Source organism: Sabethes cyaneus, chromosome 2 (assembly GCF_943734655.1).
Source record: "Sabethes cyaneus chromosome 2, idSabCyanKW18_F2, whole genome shotgun sequence".
NCBI lineage: Eukaryota > Metazoa > Arthropoda > Insecta > Diptera > Culicidae > Sabethes > Sabethes cyaneus.
Genome location: NC_071354.1, coordinates 143,998,938 through 144,015,093, shown reverse-complemented (window position 1 = coordinate 144,015,093; position 16,156 = coordinate 143,998,938). Strand labels below are relative to the sequence as shown.

Below are 16,156 nucleotides of genomic sequence, written 5' to 3'. Positions count from 1 at the left end.
ATCCTCTCTCTTGTTTTGATACCAGGCAAGTTTTAAAACAACCGATTCGTAAGTGTTTGGACCTTTTTGGTAAATGTGAGTTATGTGGCCATTCTCTTACTACAATATCTCTAGTTTGATACACTATCCCAGTGCTAATCGATAAAACTTTCAATCCTAAAAAGCCCTCGACCTGATCAAACTTGATATTAGTACCGAGAGAACTTGCCGACCGACCATAATTACTGCAATGTTACCGGGACCACTAACATGTGATCCTATAGTAAACAGGCTTTCATAACAGATCATTTAACTCCAAAAGTGTTTCAACTTGTACAGTTTAATAATTATTATACATGTACGTTTTGCTAGTTAAAAATAATAAAACTCCTATTGCCGTCATCACGTCTATAATTCTTATATTAACTTGTTTTATTAGCTGGTCAATTTCGAATTTTTTACCCACAAGTTATTTATTCTTCCACCACATTCTCACAACTTTATTCTTCCATCAAACGTTGCCCTGAAACAGTGTGATGACATAAAAATAATTTCACAAAAAAGCACCGAATCGCGAAGGCGTTTCAAATTTCCTGTCGTTTCAACCTTCTTGCCAATACGAAACTTACATTTCGAACTTATTACCTATAGATAGATGAAGGAGGGATTTTGCCGCTACGCAACCCGAAGAAATAGATCAGTGCAACCGTTCTCCCATCATGCATCCCATGCACAATATCTCGGCAGTTTATGGTTCCAAACAAGGCAAAATGCATACATCGAGTGCAATTATTTTCTGTAACGCTGAATATTTTCTTTTGCAAAAGAAGGCTCTCGAATTAGAGCAGCTAGCCGGCAGCCACGAACCATTCAACTGGGTCGCACATTAATACGTGATCTGGGAAAAAGCACCGAGATGATTACTATAGGTTATGGTAATCGGTTATGTAATTTTGTAATTCTTATGTGCGCCGTCAATGTTTTACTTTCTGGCGTTTAGTGAGAAGGCGCTATTAAGAGAATTGCAGATAGATATATGTCGAAAGCGAAGGCTGTACCAGTAGTGCTAGCAGCGGAGATCCAGCGGGTGGCCTGCATAGGGTGATTATGACAAAGACCGATGCCAACAGATCAAACTCTCACAGCACCGGGTGATCTCCGGTCCAAAACCAATGCATCAGTTTGGAAAGGACCCTGGGTTTCAATTTATAGACCTACAGGGCACAGTGCATGACAGCATCATGCCAAACGGGCCAATGTAATGCTGGTTGTATGCTGCTGTCATGTTTAATGACTACCTGGTGCAAGTAACGAGACAAACAAGAAAGAAAATACGTTTTACGACAATCTAAGTAAACACTGGCAGCTGCCTATAAGTACTAGATGTAAGACAGTGGGAAATGGAAGTTTAATGACTGTACCTAGTAGATATAAACATACTTCGAGTAACTCTATTTGATGACAGATTATTTTTTAAATATGTTCTGTGTGGTAACAAGACCATATAAGGCACGTGACCTGTTTCTTCGGCCTACATGTAGTCTAATTCATCGTTTTGTTTGCAATATACTTGATGGAAAACTACTGCAATTTCTTGCCCAGATATTCTACTTTGTTTGCCTATTCGATTTAAAATGATGAATATTGTTCATTGAGGTTTGCGAAACACATTGTCATTGAAAAATTGGAAGTCTGCGGAAAATATTCTCCCACACCCTGCTATTAGACAAGCAAAGTAGGACAAAATTTCTTTGTGTTAGATAAAAACCTACGATTCTGCCAAATACTTCAAAATATAGACTTGAGCAAACAAATACAAATGTTATTCAATACATAGGTCTGCCTTGGTGACGAATGCAGAACATATTGGGCGACAATAAAAAAAATTGTTCTATTTTCAGAAAAATTCTCACTCACATTGGCATTTGAGCCGTTCCAAATTATAATGACCTTTTGACCATTTTTATTGAAAATGAGGTTTTTGTATAAATCGTATCTTTTTGCATAGATGTAGTCTGCAAACAATAAAAATTATAAAAAACTGGGTTTCCTACCAGCTTTTTTCCTTGTTGAATTTTTGGTTTGGAACAGAATGACCATTCTGTTCTGCGCTGGGTCATCCGGGACAAGCCAACAAAATTTGGAACTATCTCGCGAAGTCCGAGACGTATGATCGTGACTGCTTACATTGAAAAAAATACAAGTAGTAAGCGATACATGTGTATCTGTAATAATCGGTAGGTGCTAGGGTGATTTTTTTAACCTCTTTACTTTATTAAAAAATTATGTATACGTCAATTGAAATCTTAAGCTAGAAACATTTTACTTTGTTTGAGGTTTCTCTTTTTATAAATATAATGTACCTTATGAAAATTTTCAACATTTTTTTGATATTATTTGATTGATTTACAAACTGAATTTCTGAATATTGTAGAGACTTAAATGATGGAGTTCTGGTTAGGATATACAATTCCGCGCGTATGTAGCACCACAGTGGTAGAATTTGAGAGCAGGCCGATTTGGCAGCTATTGCCCACCTAGTGTCGTTACTTTCAGTTCTTCTTTTTCTGAAGGAAAAATATTACGTTATTTATCGGAAAATTTGCCATTAAAAAAACAATCTTTCAGTTTTTGGCTGGCAAATCAGTGCAAAAATATCACCACTGTTTTCTAACTCCTATCTCTACCACCTGGTGGTGCGCAACTTTGGTTGTCGTACGCAGCCAGAGAAGGTGGAACACCCGCCATAGATTAGCACAGAGAGAGACTCTCAATCGGTCTGTTTACACATTCTGCAGTTATGCCCTTTGGCGGTTGGTGCTGAATTGTACGTTTGGGCAAAAATTGAGCCACGGGACCTGACCCTGCCGTGAGAGTCGGCAAATCAGGAGCCCCTAAGTCAAGGTCTAACTCCGTGCCGATGACTGAATGGCTGGAGGGGTGAAAACATGCCAGTCGCGAACGGAGTGCTTTGGGCATCCTGCCCCTACTGTGCCATGCGGGGCTCTGGGACGGTCGATCTTTGTTGTCTCCCAGCGACGATTTCAGAAATATGGTGAGATACCGCCAATCTAATGGGCTTCCGCTCATTGTAGGCAGTGAAGCCAATGCCCATCACATCATTTGGGGCAGCTCGGATATCAATCTGAGAGGCTCTGATTTGATGGAATATTTGAGTAGTACCAACCTTGGAATACTCAACATTGGCAATTGTCCAACTTTCATACGAGCTAGTTGTAACGACGGGACCCCTCATCGTAGTAACGCTACTGATAACAGTGCAGATGTCAAAAGTGATAACGTCGCCGAGTGATAACGTCACGATCGGTTTGTATGTGAGAGACAAATCGTAGAGGACAGAAAAGCCACGAGTTGAAACCTACAGATTCCATTCTACAAATTTACACTGATTAACAGTGATTTTCTATTCGATATTTACATTAAACCTATATTATATTGCTCATTAAACCTAGTTATACCGTGCATATGCTAAATCTAAATTAAAACCTAGTGTGAGTACAAATTGATAAAACCTAAATAATGCTTTGTGCTAATGATTGTTACTTAACTTAAATATAGTACGGATAATAGCAGCTTAGTGGATATTACGATTCAAGCCACTCCACTTCTAGAGACAGAACACCAAATTTGTAAGTTGTAAATTAAATCTAAAAATTATAATTGATTATTCTAAAATAAAGGTTTGGTTGCAGCTAAAAGCTCACACTCAGAAAAACGTGTTGCTCAATCGGAGTTGGTGAACCTAACCCAACATTTCTTTTAGAAATTTGTTAGGGATCGGAAGTATGGCAGAGAACAATTCCCCACAAAACTGCCAGTCCTGTAAACGGGTGGACTCGGCCGAGGATGAGATGGTCCAGTGTGACAAATGCGAGCGCTGGGAACATTTTGGATGTGCAGGTGTGGATGCTCAAATCCGGCTGCCGGATGCTGCATACGTATGCAAGCAATGTTTGAAGCAAGTGAAGGAAGTGAAATCGGGTAAGGGCCAACTGAAAGTGCCGGTCGACGAGACACGAGCGCCCAAAGGATCTAAGGCAGGTTCAAAGGCCGGGTCTAGGAATAGCAAGAAGAACCCTGGCCCGCCCGGAAGCGTATCTTCCAGCGTGCGGGCTGCAGCATTGAGGGAACAATTAAAACTCCTCGAAGAAGAGCAAAAACTACAAGAAGAATCTTTATTGGAAGATGAAGCCTTTAGGCAGCGGATGTTACAAGAAGAAGAACGTCAGTTAGAGGAAGCCAAACGCCTTCGCGAGCGCAAACTGAAGGAGGAAATGGAGCTAAGGCGTAAACAGCAGCAAATTAGAAAAGAATCGCTAGAGAAGCGACAGGTGGTTATTCGGCAGCTGGCAGAAGCAAGTAATGGAGGCTCTGTTATTAATTCCGAGCATCGAATGGAAGAAGCAAACAATGGAGGTCATTCGGTTGTGAATTCCAAGCAAAAGGTCGAAAATTGGCTACACAGACAGGAAACTGGAAGATCAGATGGAAATCAGCAGAACCTTGGTGTTAACCCGATTCCCGAAGACCCAGTGGATCCCGTCTCCTCAGTACGAACCCTGACACAAACGCAAATTGCCGCGTGACAGGTATTGGGAAAGGACCTGCCCGTATTTAGCGGCAATCCAGAAGACTGGCCTATCTTCATAAGTAATTTTGAGCAGTCTACAGCGACCTGCGGTTATTCGGATGCGGAAAATTTAGTGCGGCTTCAACGGTGCTTGAAAGGAAACGCCCTGGAGTCGGTGAAAAGCCGATTGCTTTTGCCAGGTAGTGTACCGAACGTCATTCAGACTCTGCGTATCCTCTTTGGACGACCGGAGCTCCTCATCAGATCGCTGTTGAACAAAATCAACCAAATTCCGCCGCCGAGGCAGGATCGACTAGAAACGGTTATACACTTCGATCTTGCTGTGCAGAACCTCGTGGATCATCTCAAGGCAGCTCAGCAATCTAATCACCTTACGAACCCTGTACTGTTGCAGGAACTGGTAGAAAAGCTACCCGGCTCGTTGCGCCTTGATTGGGCAGTTTATAAAAATCATCATGAAATTGCAACTCTTGACACCTTTGGTGAGTTTATGTCGGGACTGGTGACATCAGCAAGCGAAGTTTCCTTTAGCGTTCCGGGTTATAGTGTACCAAAGTTTACCATGCCAAATGAAAATAGGAACAGCAAACCCCGAGGAAATACGGTAATCGTTCAAGCCCATTGTGCGGATGAAAAGCCAGCACAGACGCTTAGTAACAAAAGCAGTGTTAGGACAGGCAAGCCGTGCCTATCGTGTGGGCGAGTAGGTCATCGAGTGGCAGATTGCCAGCAGTTCAACATCGCGAGCGTGGATGAACGCTGGAAGCTGGTACAGCAAAAAGGACTCTGCAGAACGTGTCTCAATAGTCATGGCAAATGGCCGTGTAGATCCTGGCATGGTTGTGGTGTCGATGAATGCCGACAGAAGCACCATACTCTTTTGCATTCCTCCCCTTCTTCTGATCGAATAAACGTATCATCTAGCCATGTAACCTCTGGAGATTTACAGTGGCCACTTTTCCGCATACTCCCTGTTATTTTATATGGCAACAATACCTCTGAAATAATTTACGCCTTTATTGACGAGGGGTCATCCTATACTCTCCTGGATGAATCTATTGCAAGACGGCTTGGTGCTAATGGGAAATCGGAACCGCTAACACTGAAGTGGACTGCAAATGTAACACGGGTCGAGCCAAAGTCACAACGTGTGCAAATCGACATTTCTGGTAAAAGCAATAGTTCACGATACTCTCTCTTCAACGCTAGGACAGTTAGTCGTCTGGTTCTGCCGACTCAAAGCTTAAAGTATCACGATCTAGCGAATCGTTTTCCCCATCTGCGCGGCCTCCCACTCGACGACTATGATACGATTGAACCCAAATTACTTATCGGTCTGGACAATTTGAGGTTGTGCGTCCCCCTAAAATTACGCGAAGGAGGACAAACACATCCGGTTGCTGCAAAATGTCGCCTAGGATGGAGCGTTTATGGATATGTTCCAAACAAATCATCCCAATCAGCGCTTCTTGGGTTTCACATGGGAACTGTTTCCGACCGGGATCACGAACTAAACGAGCAGCTTCGTGATTATTTCACCCTCGAAGATGCAGGAGTTACTGATTCGTGTCTGATCGTGGAGTCAGCCGACGAGAAACGTGCCATACAACTGCTGCAAGAAACAACTCGGCGCAGGCCTACCGGACCGAACTACGAAACGGGGCTGCTGTGGAACACGGACAGCCCGAATTTTCCCGACAGCTACCCAATGGCCGTCCGACGTTTGGAGGCATTGGAACGTCGACTTCAACGAGAGCCAGACCTTCTAGAACGTGTGCGTGAACAAATCGTGGACTACGAAAAGAAAGGATACGCCCACCAAGCGAGTTTGACCGAATTGACCTCGGTTGAACCCAGTCGCATATGGTATCTTCCTCTAGGTGTTATAACAAATCCCAGGAAGCCTGGCAAGGTTCGTCTGATCTGGGACGCAGCAGCAAAAATAGGCGATGTTTCCTTCAACTCTCGGCTTTTAAAGGGGCCCGATCTATTGACCCCTCTTCCGATGGTATTATGCCAGTTTCGCCAGCACCCAGTTGCGGTGACGGGTGACATCATGGAAATGTTCCATCAACTTAAAATACGCTTCCCAGATTGCCAGTCGCAGCGCTTCGTATTTCGACATCGCACTACAGATCTTCCTCAGATCTATATAATGGACGTCGCCACTTTCGGGTCATCCTGTTCCCCAGCATCAGCGCAATATGTGAAAAACATTAACGCAGATGAGTTCGCCAGCGATTATCCACGAGCCGCAGCAGCAATAAAAAACAAACACTACGTGGACGATTATTTGGACAGCTTCGAGACTGTCGAAGAGGCTATTGCAGTAGTTAACGAGGTCAGGCTGGTGCACTCGAAAGGAGGCTTCACTCTCCGGCGCTTCCTGTCTAACAAGTCAGACGTTCTGCAAAGAATAGGCGAAGTGGCTGAGGAAAATGCAAAAAACTTGCACCTTGTACGGGACGGTAAGCCCGAGTCAGTGTTGGGGATGAGGTGGATTCCCAAAGAAGATGTATTCATCTATTCCTTTAGTACACGAGATGATCTTCAATACATTTTGGATCGCGACCATATTCCTACCAAACGCGAAGTAGCTAAAGTGGTGATGAGTCTTTTCGACCCACTGGGTCTCATCGCTTTCTTTCTTATTCACGGCAAAATCCTTATCCAGGAGCTGTGGGCCGCGGGAATAGGATGGGACCAGCAAATTCCGCAAGATCTCAATGAGCGCTGGCAGCACTGGGTGAAATTACTGCAACAGCTCGACCTGCTGCGCATACCGCGCTGTTATTTTCGTTCGTCGACGAAACGTTCCAATCTGCAACTTCACCTTTTCGTCGACTCAAGCGAAAGCGCGTACGCTTGTGCGGTATACTTCCGTTTGGAATCCGAGTGTGGTGCAGAGGTAGCGCTTGGAGCAGCTAAAACCAAGGTAGCTCCGCTCAAGACACTATCAATACCTCGACTCGAGCTCAGAGCAGCGGTCCTGGGCGTCCGCCTAATGGAAACTATCCAGAAACATCACACCTTTACAGTCAGTCAACGCTACTGCTGGAGCGACGCGAGTACGGTACTCGCATGGATTCGCTCTACTGACCATCGGCGCTACCATAAATACATCGCAGTTCGAGTTGGGGAGATCCTATCTTCGACACACCAATCGGAGTGGCGGTGGGTACCAAGTAAGCAGAATGTGGCCGATCTAGCCACCAAGTGGAATAAATTACCACATGTGACAGCAGAAAATCCCTGGTTCCGAGGACCAGCATTCCTGTACGAACCTGAAGAGCGGTGGCCTAAGCAGCGAATAGTTGTTCCGACTGAGGAAGAGCTTCGTCCTACCCACTTTCTCGCAGTACATTTAGCGCCGAATATGGTATTCGAAAGGTTCAATCGCTGGACTAAAATGCATCGCGTGGCCGCATATGTTTTTCGTGGCATTGATAATTTTCGTCGGCGTTTAATGAAACAGGATTTGCAACTCGGTAATCTCACCAGCGACGAGCTCCGGCGAGCCGAAGAGGCGCTAATCAAAACAGCTCAAAATGAATTTTATGCAGAGGAAATCGCTATACTTATCAAGTCGCAAGGATCACCTGAAAATCGCCACGCCACCGTGGACAAATGCAGCTCAATCTACACTTTGTGTCCCTTTCTGGACGAGAAGAGCATTTTGCGTAGTCGTGGTCGAATCGATGCTGCACCGTATGCGTCGATCGAAGCTAAGTTTCCAGCCATCCTGCCTAATCAACACCTAATCACTTTCCTTATTGTAGACTGGTATCATCGCCGTTTCCGTCACGCCAACCGAGAAACTGTCTTCAACGAAATTCGCCAACGATTCCAGATATCCGCACTGAGACGACTGTTGGACAAAATTGAACGCGCGTGTGTCGTCTGTCGTCTAGCGAAGGCAACCCCGAAACCACCAGCGATGGCTCCACTGCCCGAGATGCGCTTGACAGCATTTATTCAACCCTTCACATTCACCGGGTTGGATTACTTCGGGCCAGTGCTCGTGAAATCAGGTCGAAGCAACGTGAAGCGCTGGGTGGCGCTGTTCACCTGCCTCACGATTAGAGCAGTGCACCTAGAGGTGGTGCATTCATTAAGCACGGATTCTAGCATTATGGCTGTGCAACGTTTCGTGGCACGCAGAGGTCTACCGAGAGAATTCTGGACAGACAATGCCACATGTTTCCAAGGTACTAGCAATGTGCTTAAGGCACAAATAGAGGCAAGAAACAAAGCTCTGTCCGGTAAGTTCACGACCTCGCAAACGGCATGGAAATTCATCCCCCCATCAGCCCCGCACATGGGAGGTGCGTGGGAGCGACTAGTCCGATCGGTGAAGGTAGCTATTGGAGCAGCCCTAAATGGGCCGCGCAAACCTGACGACGAAACCCTGGAGACCATTCTTTTGGAAGCCGAGGTCTTGATCAACTCCAGACCTCTTACATTTATTCCGTTGGAGTCTGCCGATCGAGAGGCATTAACGCCCAACCATTTTTTGCTAGGCAATTCTTCTGGAGAAAAATTTATACCCACTGAACAGATGAACATTCACTTAACGCTCCGTAATAGTTGGAAATTGGCAAGATATATTACTGATGATTTCTGGCGCAGGTGGCTTAAAGAGTACCTTCCTGTGATCACACGGAGAAGCAAGTGGTTCAAGGACGTGAAGGACTTAGCGGTTGGCGACTTAGTGTTGGTGGTTGACGGAAAGGCGAGGAACCAGTGGCTACGTGGAAGAATCGAACGTATAATACCCGGACGAGACGGCAGAGTACGGCAGGCGTTAGTGTGGACTTCAACGGGGATTCTGCGTAGACCAGCCGTGAAATTGGCTGTACTGGACGTCGAGACGAATAGTAAACCAGGATTCGGTGCTTCACAGGTTTCGGACACTCACCAAGGTTTACGGGTGGGGGTATGTAACGACGGGACCCCTCATCGTAGTAACGCTACTGATAACAGTGCAGATGTCAAAAGTGATAACGTCGCCGAGTGATAACGTCACGATCGGTTTGTATGTGAGAGACAAATCGTAGAGGACAGAAAAGTCACGAGTTGAAACCTACAGATTCCATTCTACAAATTTACACTGATTAACAGTGATTTTCTATTCGATATTTACATTAAACCTATATTATATTGCTCATTAAACCTAGTTATACCGTGCATATGCTAAATCTAAATTAAAACCTAGTGTGAGTACAAATTGATAAAACCTAAATAATGCTTTGTGCTAATGATTGTTACTTAACTTAAATATAGTACGGATAATAGCAGCTTAGTGGATATTACGATTCAAGCCACTCCACTTCTAGAGACAGAACACCAAATTTGTAACCCAAGTAGCACTTGTAACTAATCATAAAAATAAAAAAATACAAAAAGGTTGCACAGCAGTTACATTTAGGATACTTGTAACGAGTTAGGTTACATAAAATTAAAAATAGTTACTTTTTAGTTTTCTAGTGACAAAAATCCCAAAAAGTTACCAGGTAGTTACCAAATGACCAAATTGAAACCTTTTTTTCGAACTGTCATCAACTTGCTGGTCGCAAAACAGTTAATTTTCCGTTACGAGCAGTTACGAAGTCAAAAAAAGTCGGCTAGTAACATTTTCGTAACAATTTGTTCACTGTTCCTTGTAAACACAACGGATTAAGGAAAAACTAGACCTGAAGAATATTGCTAATGGTAAAGATAAACAATTGGTACACGGGTTGTGAAATGCTCTTGTAAATGCGTTTATTTACTTAATTGATGGTACTTGGAATCTTCTCCGCCCAGACATTGGTATTAAGTAAACAAATGATGATTATTCTCAAACGTCAAAACGATCAAGTTACATCGAAACGAAACCGGCAATGAAAATAGGTTACAGTGTAACTTAGAAATGACGACATAAGAAATAAGTGACTACAACAGATTTAATATTGGTTACCGTATAACCGATACCGTAACCAGGTCGAAGGCTAAGGTTACGTACAACTAGAATGTAACTGAAATGTAACCTTCTATGATTAACACTGGTGGTAACTGTTTTATTCAAACTGAAACTATTCTTTGATATTAAATTAACACTTTCTTTTCACAACAATCACTAAAAAATACCTTTTCCCGATATCAACAATGCGAACAATGAACAATGGCTGCTTAAAATCATTTCATGCAATATGCCGAAAACGATACAAAACTTCAAGGACGATGGTGTAGTAGTTAGAACCAAAGGCAAAATGGCTATGAATTTTACTGTGATAGAAGTGATAGCGAAAACAACTTGAGTTTTAATGGTTTCTAGGTGAATGCTCCACTAATTCATTATTGCTAAGAATAAATTTAAAAAATCAAAAAATTAAAATTTAAATTTTTATATTTGATTTACAAAACATCAATTTTTCAAAGAAGTAAGTAACGAAAAGCTATATTAAATAAGAGCGCGTGAATTTTTCAAAGCTAGAATCATGCATTTCACCATAAATTTGAAACTGCATTAAAATTTGTGTTGAAATAATAATTTATACACTCTTCTATATTCAACAGTTAAATTTACTGTTTGACGTTGACAGCCATAGATTGAAATAATAAACCTGCTACATTTTCGCTATGCAATAAAAGTTACAAGATAACTAATTTGCCACCAATTGAAAGTCAATTTACAGTTTATGTGTAACTTCAATAGTAACCATTTTGTATTATACATGATACATATTGGTTATTGAGTAACTGTTAATGTAACCAGATTTAGTTACATAAGTTGCGCTATTTCGGTTACACAACTGTTATATTTTAGGTTACTGTAACCGAAGTTTTACATTTAAATTTGTCGCATATCAGCCGCTGCGACTCAATTGTGACAACGTGTGCTACTTGGGAAGTTGTAAATTAAATCTAAAAATTATAATTGGTTATTCTAAAATAAAGGTTTGGTTGCAGCTAAAAGCTCACACTCAGAAAAACGTGTTGCTCAATCGGAGTTGGTGAACCTAACCCAACACTAGTAGAGAGGAAATGTTAGATATAACACTCTGCTTTAACAGGATCAGTCATGACTTGACGCAATGGCATGTTTCAAATGAAGCACCAATATCTGATCATTGCTTTATATATTTTGATCATTTGGGTGTCTCCTTGAACGCTGCAACATTTCGCAATCCGAGATTTTCCGACTGGGAACTCCGACGATTGAGTCATCGATATCGCTAGCATTTTCATATGTATAAAAAAGGTAAAAATCAGCATTACGTACAGATATACATGCAAAACAAATCATATTTCATGCGCAAAATTGGCATATCCGTACTATTTTGGAGGCGAAATACGTGATTACGAATAATATTGAGCGTTACGACTATATAAGTATTTATATACGATAATATCCGATTAAGCGGGAGACGCTCCGTACTACTCTACGATGTTGTGCTGAAAATCGTATGTATGTCAGTCATTATCACTATATACGACAACAAATCAACTTGATCCCACTTTATCCAGCTTTAGTGACGATTTCGAGTTTGTTAGGAGATATTTACGATAGTTTTCGTTCATTAATATACGAGTTGGTGCTAGCTGGGTTGGATGTCGCTGTAGATGTCACAACATCTTTTATTGCGGAAGCTTTTGAAGTAGTCTGCCCGCTAAAAACTATTAAAACGACATGAGGAACACCATGGTGGAACTCTCATCTCGCGAAACTTAAAAAACGATGCAGGGGAGCCTTGAATAGACGCGGAGGGATGGCGTGGAGCCTTTCAAGCAGGCCCGGAAAGCCTATGCAAAGGCTCTATGATCTGCACGAGCTGGCACAGGTTCTGCAGCAACCTTTCCAGTTTCGGCGAGGCAAGTCGACTTAATAAAATACTGTCAAAATCGAAAGACCCTGATGATATTAACCTGATAAAATAACATTCGAAGTTCAAACGGCGAATACTGTTCGAATGACATTGAAATCCTGGAGAGACATCTCTTTTATAGTCACTTTCCACGATGGTGAATGACCACCTGGTTAAACCCACATTAAACAACAATAAAAAAAACTCACTTTCCAGGCTGTGTGGAACCTGAAGTCCGAAACAATCCAGAAATCGTTTTAGGTGGCTTAGACTCGTGGGCTTTTGCTCGGAGACTTGTCACAACTGAAGCGATTGAGTGGGCCGTGAACAGCTTCTCTCCATACAAATCTCCTGGAACAGATGGAATATACCCTATTCTACTGCAGAAAGGATTCAAGTACTTCAAACACTTTCTGAGAATGATGTTTGTGTGTAGTATTGTTATTGGGTACATCCCAACTCAATGGCGTGAAATAACCATTAAGTTTATTCCTAAAGGTGGACGCGCGACATACGACAAAGCAAAAAGTTTTAGACCAATCAGACTAACATCTTTCTTGCTTAAATCACTTGAGCGGATTGTTGATCACCACATCCGCGAACCAAGCTTAGTAGAAGTTCCTCTTCATTCAGCACAACATGCTTATCAAAGTGACAAGTCTACAACCACTTTATTACATAATGTGGTGAATAAAATTGAGGTTGCTTTTTCACAAAAGGAATCTTGCTCAGGAACTTTTTTGGATATTGAAGGCGCGTTTGATAACGTATCTTTCGCTTCCATTTTGGAGCCTGCTCGTTATCATAATGTGCCGGTGTTTTCACACTTCGGCTTATGATTCAGTCAATTTTCAATAGATTTCCAAGATATTTACACCAATTGATCGCAAAATCGATTTGGAAAATATTGAAAATATAGAAAACTATTCATTTTCAATGCGCGTCACTGCAAAATTAAATTATTTTCATTTTTTTGCCTTCCCACGTCAGTGCTTCCCTAGCACGGACGCAAGAAATATATGCGTCATAAGCTATTGGTTAAGCTTCCTTATGGTTATGATTGTATTTAATTTACGCTCTATAGAATCCAATCGAAAATTGTTGAGCTTCAGATGTTACTGCTTCCCCGGATAAAGCAACGAAGACATCCAAATTCACCAAGCGAGACGCCAACAAACCGAAGAATCCATTGACTCATTCGCCAGTGAACGATATGGTTTTGGCTGCTATGTCTTTTACTGTGCATCGTCGGTCGGTCAGCGGCTTTCGTTGGCGACACATCGGACAGGCAGCTTTTGAGCCACATCTGTGGCATAATTTTAAAGGTTGTATTTGAAACATTGTTTGCCTTACGGTGCACATCGTCATCAGTTAGTCATGTTCATCGGCTGCTGAGGAAAGGAAAGTATGCTAAACGTGTTGGAGCTGGAGCACTTGTCTCGTTGCCGTGATGAAATGTGCTGCTCGCGACAACAAAACGACCAGAATTATGTCACGTTACTTGCATTTGGCCACCTGGACTGGTATTTCATCGTGACTCATGACCATACACGAACAGCTTCGTCGATCGCATAGCTGCTGAGGCTTTTCGGCTGGTCCGTTGCAACAAGCCGTGCCTGGTTAGCGGTTATCAGTACTTCAATTTACCGAAAAGAGAATTATGTTACGTGCGTTAGTGCAAGTTTATTGCAAGCTAGAATTATGATAATCAAACAATCGGTCCTTTTAAGGATCACACAACGATTGAAGAGTTTATTATATTTTCTTGCCCAGTTAATACTATAATAACCCAGGCAACGAGGGAAAAGTTGAACTTTTCACCGTTGCGGACGACCAACAAATGGCGGGAATAAGTTTTCTGATCACGGGCGACATATTCTGCCACTTCCAAAACGTCTGCAGCTTGTAAATGCTTTATTATCAGTGTTTTTCTTTTGTAAACTGCAGAAAAGTTTTGCGCAAATTTTTCAGTTTTTTGAAAACTCGTGCGTACCGTCTACCGATTACTAGAGGAAAAGCACTATTCAACGTAGAAACAGATCATGAAAATTTATTTACTGATTGATTTGGTGTGACTTCGATTCGTTTTAATAAAATAGATTCAATCAATTCATGGAAATAACTCTGTTGACGTAAAGCCAACGGGGAAAGAGGAAAAGAACAGCCAAGTTTTTGAATAACGATGATTGTGTATATTAAAAACTTCCTGTAAGCAGAACACAAGCATCAGTGGACTACAAATTATCGATTTACGGAAATCACTTACGTTTAGTGTTCTGAATCCCTTTTTTTGTCTATCTATTCTTCTAGTTCTATCCTTTCCTTCACTTTATCTAGTATTTAGTATCTATAAATTTAATATTCGATTACTTTCCTATAACCTTTCTATTTTAATACAATTTACATGAAACAGTGGCACGTGTAGAAGCGTGCACCAAACACCTCCGCAAAAAGCAATTGGTTTTGTATTCACTACTTATAAGTTCAAAATTAGATTTATGTTGCATGTTACACGTTATTTTTCATTTCTTACCGATAACTATATAGTTTTTAATTAATTTTCCACTTGTAATTCCAATTCTTAGTATCTAAGTTAGATTTTAAGGTTAATCTGTGAAATCGACTCGTTAGCAATAATTCACTAATTTTAAGACAATATCATTACCAATTAAGTAGGCTTAAGTTTGATCATAAGTAGCCTTTACAATCTAGATAATAAGCAATTAATCGTTTAAGTACACAGGTATTTTATAAAATTATCAAATTCGAGCTGCTCGTAACTATATCACCGCACCACTATGACAAAGCGTTATCGAATGAAACCGGCAGCTTGTGACGTTTCTGATGTTGAGCGAGTTTACGTTTCGCTTCGCCCGGATATGGTTGATGCATGAACGTCGTCTTCGTGAGACGCGCCGACCGAGGGGTCGTAACACTCCCCCCCCGGGTACGCCAGGTGCCTGGCTTACCAGTCTGTCGCGTCGAACCTTTAGTATGGCGAGCTTCGTCGCGGGACGCTCGTAGACTCCTGACATTGTTTGCACCACTGCAGACCTTACCTGGCCGTCCTTACTCTGGTTGACCGCGATTATACGCCCCTTCGGCCAGCAACTGCGGGGAAGAGCTGGGTCTACCACTACAGCAACATCGTTCACCTCTATCGGCTTTACCTCGCTGAACCACTTAGTTCGCTTTGTTAGATCCGGCATGTAGTCTCGCACCCATCGTTGCCAAAAGATGTTAGCCTCTACCTGCGAAGCGCACCAGGATTGTCGCAAAGCCACTGCACGGTTGTCTAGATTTGACGCCGGTTTGAGACCACTCGAAGAACCCAGGAGGAAGTGGTTTGGCGTCAGAACTGGAGCATCTGGGTCTTCCACCGGGACATGCGTTAACGGCCGCGAGTTGATCGTATTCTCCAATTCGATCAGCATGTTGCGCAGTGATTCGTCGGTCGGATTCCGTACTGGACGTATTGCTGCCAAGTTCCTCTTCACCGTCTGCACAAGCCTTTCCCAGGCTCCTCCCATATGCGGTGAGGCTGGGGGAAGGAAAACCCATTCGGTATCTGGACTCACGATCTCTCGAACGACTGCTTCTTGGTCCATCTCTTGGAGGGCCGCCTTCAGCTCTTTGCTCGCTGCCGTGAAATTCGTTCCGCGATCACTATAGATTTTAATTGGTACGCCTCGCCTTGCCATCATGTTTCTCAATGCTA

The 16,156-nt window shown here is 42.5% G+C and overlaps 1 protein-coding gene across 1 annotated transcript; it reads left to right on the top strand.

Annotated features, from left to right (window-relative positions):
* The first annotated feature begins 3,785 nt into the window (after positions 1-3,785).
* Positions 3,786-9,608, top strand: LOC128736124 (uncharacterized). The gene is made up of 2 exons (XM_053830604.1): positions 3,786-4,541; positions 4,590-9,608. The coding sequence occupies exons 1-2, from the start codon at positions 3,786-3,788 to the stop codon at positions 9,606-9,608; spliced, it is 5,775 nt and encodes a 1,924-aa protein (XP_053686579.1).
* Positions 9,609-16,156: the final 6,548 nt, after the last annotated feature.

Bases quoted from the DNA above. Each gene is read 5' to 3' on its own strand.
- LOC128736124 (XM_053830604.1), top strand. From the start codon at position 3,786: ATGGCAGAGAACAATTCCCCACAAAACTGCCAGTCCTGTAAACGGGTG. The intron at 4,542-4,589 runs GTCTCCTCAGTA...GCCGCGTGACAG, and splicing joins CCGAAGACCCAGTGGATCCC to GTATTGGGAAAGGACCTGCC.